Source organism: Natator depressus, chromosome 2 (assembly GCF_965152275.1).
Source record: "Natator depressus isolate rNatDep1 chromosome 2, rNatDep2.hap1, whole genome shotgun sequence".
In the NCBI taxonomy this organism is placed as follows: domain Eukaryota; kingdom Metazoa; phylum Chordata; order Testudines; family Cheloniidae; genus Natator; species Natator depressus.
Genome location: NC_134235.1, coordinates 22170344 through 22188203, shown reverse-complemented (window position 1 = coordinate 22188203; position 17860 = coordinate 22170344). Strand labels below are relative to the sequence as shown.

At 44.5% G+C, this 17860-nt stretch overlaps 1 protein-coding gene across 3 annotated transcripts in view; it reads right to left on the bottom strand.

The window, feature by feature from the left end:
• The window catches only part of ATAD2 (ATPase family AAA domain containing 2), a 107172-nt gene that overhangs the window by 19607 nt on the left and 69705 nt on the right, over positions 1-17860 (bottom strand). For all 3 annotated transcript variants that reach the window (XR_012637969.1, XM_074943886.1, XM_074943887.1), the window contains exons 25-27: positions 12539-12973; positions 9315-9448; positions 722-850 (exon numbers count right to left, since the gene is read on the bottom strand). Coding sequence is in view for 2 of the 3 variants with exons in the window: in XM_074943886.1 (XP_074799987.1) it covers positions 722-850; positions 9315-9448; positions 12539-12973 (698 nt within the window). In the remaining variant the exon portion in view is untranslated. The remainder of the gene's footprint in view (positions 1-721; positions 851-9314; positions 9449-12538; positions 12974-17860) is intronic.

Below are 17860 nucleotides of genomic sequence, written 5' to 3'. Positions count from 1 at the left end.
GGGAGGAGCTGATAGGGGGGTTGTCAATCTGTTTAATACCTGTATTAAATTGCTTGTTTAAAATGTATATAATGCCTTTTGTCTGGCAAAAAAAAAATTTCCCTGGAACCTAACCCCCCCATTTACATTAACTCTTATGGGGAAATTGGATTCGCTTAACATTGTTTCGCTTAAAGTCCATTTTTCAGGAACATAACTACGTTAAGTGAGGAGTTACTGTAGATGAATCCTTCATGAACACAAGCCTAAGCACTACACAGAAAACAAGCTTAAATGACTATACTTGCAAAAATAATAAGATCAATCCTCCACAGGGTCAGGTTGGATTATATGCCTGCACTGGCAGGCTAAAAGAGAGGAAATAACAGAGTGGGGCCCTTTTTGTTCCAAAATGCTGGCTCTGAAGAGTACATATGTGGTTTAACGTTTTGAAAAAAGTTGTGTGGGTGAGACTGTCTCCATATTCAGTCAATTTTTTTGTCTGCTGAATCTGACAACAATTGTGCCAAATATGATGGTGGTTTTGTGATATGGATACATGTCCGTTAGATGGAGATCAATAATTTATTTCAGACAGGCTACTAAGGTGTGGAGAGATTAGTGAAAATGAAACAAGATAATCTTTACATTAGGAATACTCATAAATATCAGTTGTATAAGTAGAATGCAGATTATTATCTAACATTTAAAAAAGTGATTTAATATTTAAATATATGTTTACCTGTATTAATTTGGTCTTGTCATAGTCTTTGCGATGTCGATAAATACATTGGCTGAGTATTGCATAAAGTTTTTCCAAGTGAAATATATTGTAGTCTCTACTTTTTTCGGTGACAATCTTTAACAGTTTCTGGGGGGGAAATGTATACATTTAAAATTGTGTTAAAAATCTGCATAGGCTTTTCACATGTCCAGTATCTGAACATATATAATAAAGACAAGACATTTCAATGGCAAAATAACTGGGGACTTTTGCATCATTAACAAAAAAGTAATACACAAGAGAATAGTTTTCAGAAAGAATTGAGATATGCCTGTTAGTGTTAAGCAAATAGTTAATTTTTTTATGCTTCATAGAAAAAGGAAGTCTAAAAATTCTCAGCCAGACCAGCAATAGCACAACACTGTCATGTGAAGGATTACTGTTACAAGTTAACTCTTCTCCCAGAACAGCAGGAAGTGACTCTTAAATGACTAAGCCATTCCAGCAGTAGCTACATCTTGCCTCACTTGACAAAAGGAATGGATGTTGCAATGCAGGGCCTTCAGGAGTGGGTGTCAGGCCATAAGATACCCTTAAGTCTCATTCACCCCAAGGAAATCTAGCCAGCTAACCCAGAGAGTCAGTGGGCTGGGAGCAGTTACAGCCTACAGACACTTTTCCAGCGGAAAGGGGCTAAGACAGAAGGAGCTCACTTAGGAGGTCCCATTCAGGGCTGAAGAGCCCCAGAAATTTTGGTTCCTCATAAGAGGAGCAGAAGGAGGAAAGATTCTTCTCACTGCTGCATCACCCCCAAAAAGCTTTAGAAGCTGGGATGGCAGGGGTAAGGGAGGAGTGATGAACTGCAACTCTTTGGAGACGGTGGCAGATAATCTGAGGTGAGAGCAAAGGGCATATGTCTGAAAAAGCTATGAAGAACTCCATTAAACTTTCCTTTAAGTTTCTATGACAGAATTCCCACATAAAAATGATTATAGTTCCTGAAGCACCTATGAATTGTGCCCCTTAGTAGGTCCTTAAGGTTCTAGGCCTACTATGAAAAAAAGAAATCCTCTTTCTTGGAGAGATTCACTGAATGTATTGAATAATCTGAAACAAATAAATTTGAAGGGATTTAGTCTGTTTCATATAAAAAAAAGTTATTTTACCTCTACAAATTAGGTCTGAGCCTCAAGATAGAGGAAAAGTTGTAGTAGGGTGAAAGTAAAAAGAGAAAGTTACACCACAAGGTGAGTAACAACGGTTCTTCGAGATGTGTTCCCCTATGGGTGCTCCACTGTAGGTGTATCTGTGCCCCTGCACCTCTAATTGGAGATTTTTGATAGCAGTGTTCATTCAGCCTGCACATGCGCTGTCCCTCCCTTGAGGCTATCTAGCACTGCACAGACAAACCCCCTCAGTTCCTTCTCTACCGCAGAGTCCCATATTTACTCCTCGGGGAATTCTGCGCCACTGCATAATGCAGAATTTGCACAGAATTCCATGTTTCTCATGTAGAATTGGGACCACAGAGCTTCTGGCTGCCACTAGACTCTGCAGAGCCCAGCTTGCAGTGAGCAGAGCGCCCAGCTCAGCAGGGATGAAGGCTCTGCACGCTCTGACTGCCTTGCTTGATCCTCATTCTCTGGGGGATGGGAGAGGGCCCAGGAGACGCAGCTGTGGCATGGCTACACCACACATCCCCAGGGGAGACAGTAAGGAAGCTGTGGGGGAGTAAAGGTTCTTGGGGTGCCTCACAGCTGGGCTCTGGGGGGAGAGGGGTGTAGTGTCTGGTCTTTGGGGCCAGGGAGTAACCCATAGCTGGGCTCTGGGGGAAGGTGAGTACCGGTGTCTGGACTCTGGGGGCCCACGCATCCCCTCCAGCACCCCTCAACTGGAACTGGGTTGTCATAGGGGTTTCTTTAACTCTCTACTCCTGGGGGAATCTTTTCTGTTGTGTGTATTGTTGATATACTTGTTGACAGGTATTTTGAAATAAATAACCAAAATAATTGAAACTGGAGGGATTATAGTGTTTTGACAACATATGCAGAATTTTGCAGAACTTCAAAATATATTATGTGCAAAATTTTTATTTTTTGGTGCAGAACTCCCCCAGGAGTACATATTGAGAACTCTGAAGTAGAGGGGAGGAGGGCAGGTTGTGAAGCACCCATAGGGACACGCATCTCAAAGAACCATTGTTACTGCACAGGGTGAGTTTCTTTTCTTTCCCTTTCTCTCCTTCTTCTTCTAGTAGTGTCCCTATGGGTGCTCCACTGTAGATGACTTCACAGCAGTATCCCCCATGGAAGGCTTGGGCTTTGGAATGGAGTCTGTTACTACAGAGAGTACTCAAAGGGGGGTCTAGTCAAAGCTCTAAGAATTAGGTTAAGATCCCAAGTTGGAGTATGTGGTCTCACATGTGGGAAGAGATACCCAGTGCCCTTAAGGAATGTATGTATCAATGGGTGAGTGATCACATAATATCCAGCTACTTGATGGTGGAAGGCTGTCACAGCTGTGAAGTATACCATAAGGGAGCTGGGCGAGTTTTGACTTTTTGAGGTCTAAAATCAGAGAGAGGGAGGATGAGGCTGGGTCTACGTGCTTAGAATGACACCAAATTTGGAATCATTTCCATTTTTGTAGATAAGTATGTTGAGTGGTCAACTTTCATCTGTGTAGCAACACATCTTTCACCTTGTCAGAGCACTCAACCTCTAAGTCTTGGAACCAAGAAGGAGCCAAGCATGGAAGTGGAGGATCTGCAGGTTGGGGTGAAGGATCAGGCAGTCATTTTGAGAGAGTAGGTGAAGAATGGGCCAAAGAGGAATACCGCCATCTGTGCCACGTAAGGGAACCAGACTTGTCTTGGCCAGGAGGGGACAATCAGAGTAACACTTGATTTGTCTCACTGAATTTTCAACAGGACTTTGGCTAGAAGAGGAAACCGGGGGAAAGGCATACAAGTACCACGTGTCCCGCAGGAGGATGACGGTGTCTCCCAGTGAATGGTTCCACAGACTGGACCTGGAGCAGTAACAAGGACATTTCTTGTTCTGGTAAGTAGCGAAGAGATCTGTAGTCAGGATTCCCCAAGGGGCGAATATGTTGCAAAGCACCTCTGAATTCAGTTCCCATTAGTGGTTGTGAGAAAAGTTTGGACTGAGACTGTTAGCCACCAGGGATACAGAACGTGACAGCCGATATGAGCACGTTATGAAGGATGCACCAATTCCAAAGTTTGAGTGCTTCTGTGCAGAGGGAGAGAGATCTGGCGCCCCCCGTGGAGATTTATGTAAAACATACAGATCATATTGTGTGTCATAACCTTTGTGTGGGTATTCTTGATGAATGGCAGAAAGAGTGCACAGACATTCCTGACAGTCCTCAGCTCCAAAAGACTGATATGGAGGACTGATTCTGTAGAGGACCACTTGCCCTGAACCTTGCAGTTGTGTAGGCGGGCTCCCCAGCCTATCAGGGAGGCATCTGTCATAAGAGTCAACGGTGGTGGTGGTTGCATGAATGGAACGTCTGCTCGAACATTGGATGGGTCTTTCCACCAGTCCAGGGAGTGCCATATTGTGGAGAGCATTGATAGCAGTTTGGTTAGTCTGCCTCTGTTCAGGGACTAGACAGAATGGAGCCACATCTGAAGACACCTCAAGAATAGTCGAGCATTTGGACTGACCAAGGTGCATGCTGCCATATAACCTAGCAGCTGCAGGCAGTTCCTGGCCAATGTTTGGGGGCTGGCTGGGACTGTCTCTATGAAATTCGTGAGGGTGGTTAGCCTGTGCAGCAGGAAGAATGTTCTCACTTGTACTGCGTCGAGTTTGGTACTGATAAACTCCAGTCACTGTACAGGGATCAGTGTTGATTTCTGTATGTTGAGTTGCAGGCTCGGCTGTGCAAGGTCATCTGGGTGGCTCGTACTGTGTCCTCAATGAGGAAGCCCTAAGGGAGCAGTCATCCAAATATGGGTAGGTAACAATACCCAATGTTTGCAGGCAAGCCGCCATGACAGAGAGAACCTTGGAGAATACCCTGGGTGTGGACGAGAGGCCGAATGGGAGCACTCTGTACTGATAATGATCCTGGACAGTAACGCTGTCCTTCCGAGGTGACAGACTGGGAGCCCCTGGAGTAGGGACAATGGGCCTAATGGCACATCCGCACGGTCCAGAATGGCCACTGCGCCGGCTGCAGCACCATGGGGGGGGGGGGGAGAGGGGCTTGAGCTGCCTCCTGCCTATAGTGGCACCGTTCCGACCAGTGCCGGCGGCGTCTCAATAGTAGGACTCCACCTCTGAGTCCAATGACTGAGACTCCAAGCATGGAGACTACAGCAGTGCCCAGTGGGACAGTGCTGGGGAATGGTGCCGAGGGGAAGGCGAGTGATGCTGCATCCTTGCCGGTTTGCCTCAGGACAGCACCGCGCTCACTTGAGGTGCCAGAGGTCTGTCTTGCCTGGCGGGGGACTGCTGTGCAGTCATGGCGATCAGGTCCCTGGCCGCCTTGAATGTGTCCAGGTGGAAGGGAGCTCCAACTCCTCCACTTGACACTCCTTAACAGGGGAGTCCACTGGCACTGGACTCAATGGACCCTGGTGCTGGCCTGAAGTCACCGGTGCTGCCTCCTGTGAGGTAGGGCCGGGTGCCCCTGCATGGGATGCACATCACTAGCGCTGTCTGTCCCAGCTGCTCTAATCGTGGGTGAGCGCCCTCTATCAGTCTTCTTGTGAGGCACCAGTGAGTGCCAGCCGCTGAAGATGCGAACTTCAATGCCGGGGAGTGTGTTGAGGGTTTCTATGCAAAGAGTCTTTCCTTGGTGCCGTAGCCTCTCTAAACAAGGCTGCTCCACTCTGCACGGATGTGCTGAGTGCCGGGTCCAGCTGGCTGGGGGCCGGTTGGGGGACAAAGGGCTGCCTTCATGAGGAGTTGCTTAAGCCTGAGTCCCTTTCCTTCTTGGTTCTATGGTAGAATCCCTTGCAAATCTTGCACCGATCTGTTTGATGGGATTCCCCCAGGCACTTCAAGCAGGTGTTGTGGAGACAGCCCTTTGGCATCCATTTGTGGTAGGTCACACATGGTTTAAAACCTTGGGATCGAGGCATGCCCTGAACCCCAAGAGGGGGAAACAAATGGGGGGAGGGCCCCAAACACAAACTAACTAAATGAACTACAACTAGTACTATCTAACTATTTACAGGCTGGAAGAACAGAAACCACTCGCGGAATTCTTGCCAAAGCAAGAGAAGAGATACTCAGCTCCACCGACCGTCACTGGCAGAACTGAGGAGGTGGTGGGTTGGCATATGCAGCGCCATAAAGGCGTGACTCTAGGGGTCACCTAAACCGACCCGACTGATACCACTAAGGGAAAAACCCTTCCAACAACTGTGCACATGGCACACGCGCACACACACCTACCCCCCTCTACTTGGAATGGATATGAGCAATTACACGAAGAACTACTGAAGGTTAAAACATAGACCACTCTGGTTAGCCCAGAGAAGCTGTAATGAACCTCATTGTTCAAGCTGTGTGTGTGTGTGTGTGTCTCCATCTGACCTCCTTGGCCAGATTCCAGATGAAAGCCCCAACTCCTTCCAGCAGCCAACTCTTATCCCCCACCTCTCAAGTCCTTTGTTCTCAAGCTGGTGAACGTTGCTTAGCTCCTCTGCAGAAAGAGGGTAAATCTGGGGAAATCTGAGTCACGCCTTTATGGCGCTGCATATGCCAACCCACCACCTCCTCAGTTCTGCCAGTGACGGTCGGTGGAGCTGAGTATCTCTTCTCTTGCTTTGGCAAGAATTCCGCGAGTGGTTTCTGTTCTTCCAGCCTGTAAATAGTTAGATAGTACTAGCTGTAGTTCATTTAGTTAGTTTGTGTTTGGGGCCCTCTGAGTCGTTGGTTGCTAGGTGTCTATGTACAAGTGACTGGATTTGTCATTGTCTTCTCAGATGCTCCACTGATCCGGGGACTAAGGCTCAGACAGCTAAGCAACACCCCCACCTATGTCTCTCAGCCTGCCAACAGAAAACAGCCCTTTCCTCCCTTTTAATGGGTAACAATGCAGCATATAGGGGAAACTGAGGCACACAAAATTATTATAGAAAATTCCCACTTTGTCACATTTGGCATAATTGGTAAAATCACATTTAGCTAGGAGAATCTGATAGTTTCAGATCCTGAAAAGGAGGGAGATGAAAGAGAAGACTTCTTCCCAGGAGGTTGAGCTGCTTGTGTCCCTTATTAGACAGAATAGCCTTTGGGTGTTGCTGCCTTGTTCTTTCGGTAGCCGCTTATATCACCGAAGAGTTAGGTGGTGGGTGCGAGAATAAAATGAAGTGGATGGAACAAAGTAACACTTCTCAGCCCTCTTTTTTTTTTTTTTTTTGGGGGGGGGGGGCGCGGAAGAAGCACAAGAAGCAGAACTGTGCCACACCAGCTTTGCTGGGTCCCTGATGGCCTTGTTGATTGGGAGGCTCATCCAGCTGAAAGGGACTGAAAGGCTGCACAATGTCCAGCAATTGTGCTGAGGCTCGTGAACTTCCACAAGCTGAATCTGGAGCTTGGATACCACCCTGTGCATGAGCATCTGCTACTGCCTCATCCAGTGAAAACAATTAAATCGTCCCCAGAACTAACTTGCCTTCATCTTCCATATACTCCAACGGGCTGGTTTGTGTTGGCCTGACATCAGTAAACAGGGCTCATGTATCGATCCCCAGTGTCTAGGGTAGGGCTCCCACAGCCCTCAGCAGTGCCAGTACAAGAGATCAACTGGCACAGGAGAAGGACCCCATAGCACAGGGTACCACCTGTCCCTTGCCAATCGTGTCTGGCCCAAGGCCCAGACCTTCTAAAGGCTTCTGTGCAGGGCTAACTCTACCTGCTGCTACAGAGATGCCTGAGGCACTTCCGACTCATCGGAAGAAAAGGCCGGATCCTGAGTTACTGGTGGGACTGACAGTAGCAATGTCAGCATACCAAGGCTGACAGGTGGGATGGGAGAATGACCTGCATCCTTGGGATAGCCTCTTCCTTTGGAGTAACAATGGCCCAGAACAGAGATGGTCCCAATAGGAGAGATGAATGAGGACAAGGCAGAGCAAAAATGTTCTCTGCGAGACATAGGTCTCAGGCTGCCCTGGGATGAAGGGAGAGTCCATTGGTGGACCATCAGATCTGGGGACACATTATAGGCGCCATGTTGACTCTAGATATGGAAGGGTACACCAGAGGCTGTTTGTCCTTAGCCACTGGAACCAGTGCTGGAACCGAGAGATCTGTATCCTTGAACACCACTTTCTCTCGCCAAGACGATTTACTTGTGCCGAAGTCCCTAGCGCCCATGTGCCCAGGGTCTCCTGACTTTGACATGGCCAGGAAGGGATCCTCTTTCTTCAGGGCAGTCTTTGAAGACTGTTTATCCCTATGCCTATGAACATGCCTCTTAATCTCATGGGAAGCCTTCTTTTTAGGCTTAAAAGTCTTAGCCTCCATTCCTGCACTTGTGCTTAATGAGGCACTGACTGTTTGATAAGACTAATGTACTGGGGAGAGGGGGTGGGGGGAGGAGAGGAGGCCCCGGCCCAGATCTGACTGGGGGTCTCATTGCTTTCTACATCAAGTAATTAAGCCCTGGTTCCTGACTCTCTCAAATTCTTGGAGGAAAAGGAGCAGCACACGCTGCACTTGGCTGAGACGTGCGCCTCACCTAGGCAGTAGACGCAGCATTGACATGGATAACTCAGAAAAGAAGTGAGGGCAAGAAGCACAGTTCTTGAATCCTGGAACCCTGGGCACAATCCCAGCCTTCTCAGAGGGGAGAAATTCCCCAGAGTGGGGAACAAAGGGGAAACAACACTATACCAGAAAAATATTAGCACACACTATTTATAATATATTTATAGAAATGATGCAGTAGACAGGAGATAAGTATACTGAGGATTCAGGCTCAGACCATGCAGCAGTAAGAAGGAACCGGAGAGGAATCAGCCCACTTTTTATGCGCTCAGTTTGGAGTACGAGGACAGCTATGGCGCATGTATAGACCAATGGCCACTGCTTGCCAAAAATTCAAGACTCAGGAGCACGGTACACATGCATACCCATGTGTGAAATACACATAGGGACCATCACTCGAAGAAAAATTGTAACATCATGTTTTGAAATATATCAGTTAAGTACATATTACCACCTTATCCAAACAAACTTGGTGTGAGAGATAACTGGAGCCTGAAGCTAACTTACTATGTTTTGAATGCATTCCTACCAGAAATAAGGTCTTTATATTAGGAACCTACGTTTAAAAAGACTTTCACGATCATAGTAAACACTGTATTAATAGCTAACACTACTCAGAGCTTTTAAATATGTGGTTCCAAAATTTAACAAGCCCTTTTATGAATTAAAATCTGGGCAGAAACTGATCTTTTCTAGAATTTAATGGAAAGCAGAAATAGGCCACTACCATTTTCAACAAGGAAAAAGTAAGAGCTATAATTATCTCATAATCTTCAATTAACCAATGCCAGTTATAGTAAATTATTAGCTTATTTAACCCTACTTCAGTTTCAGAAAATAGAAAGTATACATACTTTAAGATCTTCGTAGTCCACAATGAGAGGGGAAGCTGGCTCAGTGAGGATCTCTATGGCTCTCTCAGCACTGATGAGCTGCTGCTGTTCTACTTGAGAACGTCTACAACGGGTCATACGAAGTACACACACATCTAGGATGAAAAATTAAACTTTAAAATCAGGATTTCTGTCAAACTATCTGGATTAATTCATGGACCAAAGATCCAACAGTTCTGTTGAACTAGACTAGGGTATCATCTCTCTCTGGAGTGCCAAAGGCAGGATTTCAAAACGGAAATTGCATTGCCCAGTGATTTCCTGTTCTTCGCATTTCCCAGTTTGCGATGTTTGGTTTGTGCTTCTTTTCCAGTACACACAAGAGGCAGTTCAGACTTCACCATGCCATGTCCCAAAAAACCCTCTCTAGATGAAAGCATCTAAAGCTGTAATGAAATGCTAAAATCTTATTAGCTGATTAAGCATAAAATTCTTAACTGTAACATCCTACAAACTTAACTATATACATGGATTTCAAAGCAGGCAATATAAAAATCACTCAAATGGTTTCTCAGAGGGAAAAGACTGGGGAGAAAATCATAATTAGGTAACATTTATAGGCACACAGAAATTGCCATATTGAATCAGATCCACAGTCCATCTAGTCCAGTATCTAACACTGGATACTTCAGAGGAAGGTGCAAAAAACCTTACATGAGGCAGATGTGCGATAAGTTAGACCTCCCCCACCCAATTAATCCCTAGCAGTTAAAAGATTTAAATACTGGAGCGTAAGGTTTAATATCTCTTCCAAGAATTGTTAGCATTAACAACTCTGGATATTCCTATTATCCATAAGCGTGTCCAATCTCTTTGAATCTAGCTAGATTCTTGGCCTCAACAACATCCTGTGACAATGAGTTCTACAGTTTAATTGTGTACTGTTTGAAAAAGTATTTCCTTATACTAGTTTTGAATTTGCCATCTCCTGATTTTATTGAATATCTCCTTGATTTTGGGTCAAAAGCTGAAAACAGAAACTCCCACTCTACATCACCTCTTAGTCTTCTTTCAAGGTAAACAACCCCAGTCTCTTCAACTTCTCTTTATATAAGAATTTTTCCATGCCCTTACTCATTTTCATCGCCTTTTTCAGAACCCCCAGTTCTATAATTTTTTTTTTTTTTTAAAGATGGCATGACCACGACTACACACAGTATTCTAGAGCAGTGTTTCTCAACCTTTTTGATACCAGGGACCTGCTTGCTGCTTTTCTAAACAGTGTCAGGGAAATCTCAGGGACCGGTGCTGGTCTATGGACCAGTCGTTGAGAAACACTGTTCTAGAGGAGACTGCACTGCTGAGTTATATAATATTTTCCATGTTATTCTCCACCCCATTCCTAATGCATCCTAATATCTTGTTTGCTTTTCTGACTACAGCTATACATTGAGAAGAGGTCTTCACTGAGCTGTCTACAATGACGCCCAGGTCCCTTCCCAAGTTGACACAATTAATTTAGAAAACTATAAGATATACGAGTAGTTAAAAGTTTTCTCTCTGATATGCCTCAATTTGCATTTATCAACAATGAAGAATTTCATTTACCATCCTGTTGCCTACTCTCCTTGCTTGAGATGGTCCCTCTGAAGTTCCTCATAATCTATTCTCAACTTGACTAACCTAAATAACTTGTCTTATGTGAAAGATTTGCTACCTCATTGCTCACAAACATTAATAAATATATTAAATAATATGGAACCAGGATGCACCCTGCAATTAACCTTTCACCATGATGAAAGCTGACCTTTTATTCCTATTTTGTTTCTGGTCCCTTAAACAGTTTTTGATCTAGGACCATACTTTCCCGCCGACCCCCTCGCTATTTAGTTTCTTCAGTAGACTTTTGTGCGGTACCTTGTCAAAAGCCTTGGAAAATAAAAAACTACGTCAACTGGTTCCACTTTATCCACTACTTTATTGACACTATTTTTTTTTCAAATTATTTTTTCAATCGATATACCACCTATAGATCTAAGACTGGTCTGAATTCCCCAGATCACTGCTAGTGCCTCTTCAATGTAGACACCATTTGCTATCATTCTCTGGATTTTGACCAGTCAGACATCTGGGATATAGCAACCAGTTATGGACAAGAAAGCAGGGAAGGAAAAATTTTTTTAAAAAAAGAGGGAAACAGTCAGTCCCCCCTTCTTCCTAAAAATTAGTGCTGTTGCAATTATCATTTGGAACATTGTACTTCCAAGGATACTTCTGATGAGAACTGCATGCTGAGCCTGTTATATTTTGTAAAGATGTTGGTGCTGGATATATAAGAAAAATAAGGGAGGAAGTAACATATGTGGATTTTAGTTAAGCATTTAATTGAAAACTCTGAGAAACCTCTGAATTACCACCACTTGCCTGGATATGAGCAATATTGCATAAATTGGAATCTGGCTGAAGGACTACACACAAAGGACTATTACAAATGACCAGTTATCGGGATGACAGAAATGTTTCTAATGGATACTGAACCATTAGAAACTGAACCAACTTGAAGAAACACATGCAAATACATCTGAAGATGCTAATCTGATGGTAAAGAATTAAGCCGCAGAAACAGAAAAAAGAAAAAAATAAAACCGGATGCCTCATAAAAAGGCAAACTAGACAAAAGTCTAGAAAACAGTAATGTCGGGAGAGGCAGGGTAAGAGTGGATGGTAAATTAGACATGAGTTTGCACGGTGATATCACAGCATAAGAAAGGCAAGGCAAGTTTGAAAAGAATACAGAGGCATCATATCACATGACAGAGAGATAACAGTCCTATCTCTGGTACAACTCCACCTGGGTTATTTGATTTAATTCTGGGCACCGTGTTATCAGGAAAATACTAATATAGTAAAAGGAACTGAGTGAAGAGCAACAGATGATTAGGTGCAGCTAGAAGGACTGACTTAAGAGGCAAGATTTGAAAGTTAGCCAACTAAGTTTAACTTTGTTTAAGTGATGACAAGAGATTGGTCTGGTTGGAACATTTATAAAAATATTTGAAGGATATCAATATTAAGAATGGAGAAGCATTATTTAGAATAATAAAAACTATAAAATAAAATAGGATGAAATTGAGAAGTTTAAAATTAATAAATGTACAATAGAAAACAATATTTCATTAATAAGAAGAAGGGATCAATGAGCTATTAAGTCTTTTCATCTCTAGATTCTGTGATTGTCCACTTACCATTGCAATCTCTCTCTTCAGAGTTTTCCATTATTTGAGAATTGGGAATTTCTCCATTACATCCTTCACTTTCCTTTCTCAGTTCTAAAAATACAGGAATCTTATTGGTTTCCTTTTCAGATCCATGCTTAGCATTGTCACAGATGGCTCTCTCTTTCCCACCTTCTGCCTCAGATTTGTTTTCACAACCATTTGTCTGCCGTTCCTGAAGAGCAGTTTCCTCTTCTTCCACTGAAGAATCACGTGTGACCTCAGCTTCAGTTTGATCCACACTAGAATCTTGATTTTCCAGCAACACTTCTCCATCACTCTCAATTTCATCCTGCTCTTCTTCTGGAATTTTGTTCTCTTTATTGAACTGAAAAATCTTCCTCCTCTTTTTTATACGACCCAAGGACCACCTATTCTTTCTGCGAGGTTTTTTCTTTGATAAAGCTACAAAAGAGAGTTACAAAAAAACCCAGGAGTAACCCAAAAATATTTGTCAAAATCATTTTTCAAAATTTTTATCTACATCCCAAGTCTTTCTTACTTGATGAGCAAGAAAAATGACCAGAGAAAGAAGGTTACTCACCATGTGCAGTAACTGAGCGTCTTCGAGATGTCTCCCCCTATGGGTGCTCCACTGAAGGTGCGGCAGTGTTCCCTGTGTCTGGGATCAAAGAGATCTTCGGTAGCAATGCCTGTTGGGCTGCACACTTGCTCCTCCCCGTCTCGCGCTGTGGATATTATCTATATATAGCACTGCAGTCCAATTGCCCTCAGTTCCTTCTCTACCACAAAAATTATTGAGCTCTGAAGCAGAGCAGAGGAGGGCAGGTAGTGGAGCACCCATAGGGACACACAGCTTGAAGAACTTTAGTTACTACACAGGGTGAGTAACCTTCTCTTATTCTTCAAGTAATGTCCCTGTGCGTGTTCCACTGTAGGTGACTGTAGAACAATGCCACTAGATGGAAGGCTGGGGCTTCAGAGTGGCGTCCATTAAGGAGGAGAGGACAGTGCATCCTAGTGGGGTATCTGATGCTGCATCATGGGTAATTGCATAGTGTTGTCTAAAAGTGTCTGCGGATGCCCAGGTGGCCACTTTGCAAATGTCAGTAATCAGTACATTGTTGAGAAGGGCAATCTAGGTGAAGAGAGTGAGTGGAATGCGCTCAAGTTCTGGGTGGAGGTAGCTGGTTGTGCAGTTGATAACAAAAGGCGTATGCACTGAGAAATCCCCTCAGAAAGACGTTGTTGGGATACAGCAGCTCCCTTCAATCGTTTGGTGGTTGAGAGGAATAAGCATGGCGTTTGTCTGAAAGATTTTATTCTATCAATGTAAAAGGCTAATGCTTGCCTAACTTTCAAGGTGTGTAGCGTCGCTTCATGTTGATTGGTATGTGGCTTTGGGAAGAAGCAGGGAAGGTGGACAGGTTGGTTCAAATGGAAGGACGACAGCAGCTTAGGTAGGAATTTTGGATGTATGCATAATGTGACCTTGTCCTTATGAAAATGTGTGTGGATGGGGGGGTTATACCATGAGAGCATCTATTTCTCCTATTCGTCGTGATGACTACGAGAAATGCTGTTTTCATGAAAGGATGAATGTAGGTGCATGTTGCCATGGGCTCAAACAGTGGTCTGGTGAGAGTGCAAGACAAGGTTGGGATCCCAGGGTGGGACAGGATGTCATACGTGAGGGTAAAGGTTCAAAAGGCCTTTAAGGAGTCTCGTCACGAGTGCGCGCGTGTGTGAAAGAATACAGAATAGACATTATCTTGGGGTGGAATGCTGTGATGATGGCCAAATACACACAAACGGAGCTTGTAGATAGGCACAATCTTTTTAAGGTCTAGAGTATAATCTAGAATGAGAGGTAATGGGGAATTCATCACTGAGACATGATTGGCTATGCACCAGGATAGGAATCTTTCCCATTTTTGGATATAAGTAGGGCGAGTCATGTCACGTGTGCTATTTAAGATAATCTCTTACTGTCTCTGCTGAACAGGTCATATCTGAATTCCAAAACCATGAAGGAGCCATGCCTTCAGATGAAGGAGACATAGACTGGGATGGAGGATTCAGCCCATGTCCTGCAAGAGGATGTGTGGAATCAATTGCAGGGTTATCGGAGAACATACCATCATATGTAGGAGGTAAGGATACCACATTTGTTGTGGCCATGAGTATGACTCCAGCTCATTCCACCTGTATTTTGTGAAGTACCTGGAACAAGAGGGGAAAATGTGGAAAGGTGTAGAGTATTAGAGCATCCCACATAATGAGAAAGGCGTCTCCCAGAGACCCATGGCCTAGACCCGCCTATACAAAGATCTATGTGGGGAAATCCCCAGCAGTTGAATATGTGCTGAAGAACTCTTGTATCTAGGTCTCATTTGTGGTCTTGTGAGAATCCTCTGCTCAGCGAGTCTGCTGTGGTGTTCTGGTGTCCAGGCAGATACGTGGCCAAAATGTTGATGTCATGGTGGATATACCAGTTCCACAATTTCAGTGCTTCTGAGAATAGCAAGTGGGACCTCACTCCGCCTTGTCTGGGGATGTAGAACATGTAGGTGATATTCTCTGTCATTACTCTGATATTACTCTGTCATGCCCGATGTCTGATAGGGTAGGAAATGTCGGCACACATTGTGAACTGCTCGCAGTTTTAGGTTAACGTGCATGGAGGATTCTACCGGGGACCATCTTCCCTGCACTGTGGGTGTCTGAAGGTGTGCTCCCCAACCTATTAGGGAAGCATAGGTTGTTAGAATCAGGGATGGTCCAGGTTGGAGAAAAGGGACCCCTATTCAGACATTCTGGGGTTGTGCCTAGTGTAGAGTTTCCTTGGTTTTGATAAGCATGGTTAGGAGTTTGTGAAGACTGCATCTGTGAGGTACGTACACTGTGTGTAGCCACACCTGGAGACAACGCATGTGCAACCTGGTGAGTTTTACCCCGAACGTGGCTGCTGCCATATGGCTGAGCAGCTGTCTTGGCCGAGATCTGCAGGCTGTTTCTCACAATGGATACGAGGTTGACTATTGTAGAAAATCTGTGAGCTGAAAGGAAGGCTCTGGCCTGTATCGCATCCCGGTGTGCCGCAATAAACTCCAGATGTTGTACTGGTGACAGTGTCGATTTTTGTACGTTTATTTGAAGGCTGAGGTTTGAGAAAAGGTCCGTTATCTTTCACATTTCATGAATTGCGTTGGATTCGGATGAGCCTGGAGAAGACAGTCACCTAAGTATGTGAATATGATGATGCCCTGTTTGCAGAGGTAGGCCGCACTGTGAGGACTTTGGAGAATACTCGGGGGGCTGTAGAGAGTACAAAGGGTAATACAGTAGAACCTCAGAGTTACAAACACCTCGGGAAGGGAGGTTGTTAGTAACTCTGAATAAAACGTTATGGATGTTCTTTCAAAAGTTTACAATTGAACATTGATTTAATACAGCTTTTAAATTTTACTATGAAGAAAAATGCTGCTTCCCCTCCCCCTTTTTTTTGAAGTTTACTTTTAACACAATACTATTCTATATTTCTTTTATCTTTTTTGGTCTCTGCTGCTGCCTGATTGTGTACTTCCGGTTCCAGATGAGGCATGTGGTTGACTGGTCAGTTCGTAACTCTTGAGGTTCTCCTATACCTTGTATTGGAAATGATCAGTCCCCAGGATGAATCTGAGGAATAATCTGTGAGCAAGGTGTATGATGTGAAAATATATGTCTTGGAGGTGAAGGGCTGAGAATCAGTACCCCTGTTCCAGTGCTGGGATAACGGTTGATAGCGTAGCCATCTTGAAGGGTTGCAGTTTGATGAACTTGTTGAGATTTCGTAAGTCTAGGATTGGTCTCCATCCTCTGGATTTGTGTTTGATCAGAAAATAGTGGGAATAAAAACCTTTTCTATGTTGGGATGGGACTGGTTCTATGGCTCCCAGTCACAGAAGGTGATTTATTTTTTCTCGTAGAAGGTGTTTGTGAGAAGAGTACCTGAAGGAGGATGCAGAGGAGAGGTGGGAGGGATTGGAATGCATTACCCTTTGATGATTATTTCCAGGACACTTGTCCTAAGTGATTTGACACCATGATGGATAAAAAGGGGCTAAATGGTCACCAAACTGGTGGGTTATTAAAGATGGCTGCAGCAACTGGAACAGGGGAAGGCTTCTCGGGGCCTCAACCAAAACTTCAAAACTGTTGTTTAGAGAGAGGTGCATGAGAGGTAGGCCCTTGAGGCAGCATTTGTCTGCACTTCGGTGAGGGTCTCATCTTTGTTGCATGTCATACTGACGACGAGTGGTGAAAGATGGAGGTCGGGGTATGCTGGTATTCACCTGACATCTCTTCGGCGCTGATGTATATATGCCGAGAGAGTGGAGAGTCACTCTAGAGCCCTTTAGAGAATGTAGGGACTCATTCTTGCATTCGGCAAATAGCTTGGAACCCTCAAGGGTAGCTCTTCAACTGTACTCTGCACCTCTTTAGGGAATCCAAAGCGGTGAAGCCATGACGCTCTTCTTATTACCATGGCTGTTGCAATGGAGTGGGCAGCTGTGTATGCAGAATCCAGGGAAGTTTGTACTGCCATGCGGGCCAGAAGATGTCCTTCAGACATGAATGCCTGCAATTGCTCCTTCTTATGATCTGGCAGATGGAGACAGAATTCCTGTATATCAGAATAGTTCATATTATTGTATTTGGCCACGAGAGCCTCATAATGGGCAATACGAAACTGGAGTATCACAGAAGAACATGCTTTGTGACCGAACAAGTCTAGTTGCTTCCAGACCCTGTTGTGGGGGATTGTCCTGGGGTGGTGTTGGAGTCCTTTCTTGTGTATGGCATGGATGACCAGGGAGTTTGGAATAGGATAGGGAAAACGTTTCCAGATCCTTAACGGGGACATGGTATTTTTTGTCCACTCACTTGCAGGTTGATGGGATGGACACTGGAGTCTACCAGAGCACCTTGACAGGGTCCAACAGAGCCTCATTAATAGGGAGGGCTATCTTAGCCAACGTGGAGGTGTGTAGGATATTGAACAGCCTGTGTTTTTGCTTTTGACTTCCCCAGTGGGATCTGGAGATATTCTGCGATTCTGTGAAATAGTTCTTGAAAGCGTCTGAAATCATCCGCTGATGTAGAAGATGGTGGCATGATGGCCTCATCAAGGGAAGAGGAGAAGTGGAGTGGTGGTGTAAGTTCTTCCTCCGTTTCTTCCTGTTGTTCCCCCATCGGTACTGGATCAACATCACATGGTCAAGATGGATGAGAACGGCGATCGTGCATATTTCTGGCTCTGCTCTATGGGTGTTTTGGGAAACTGCG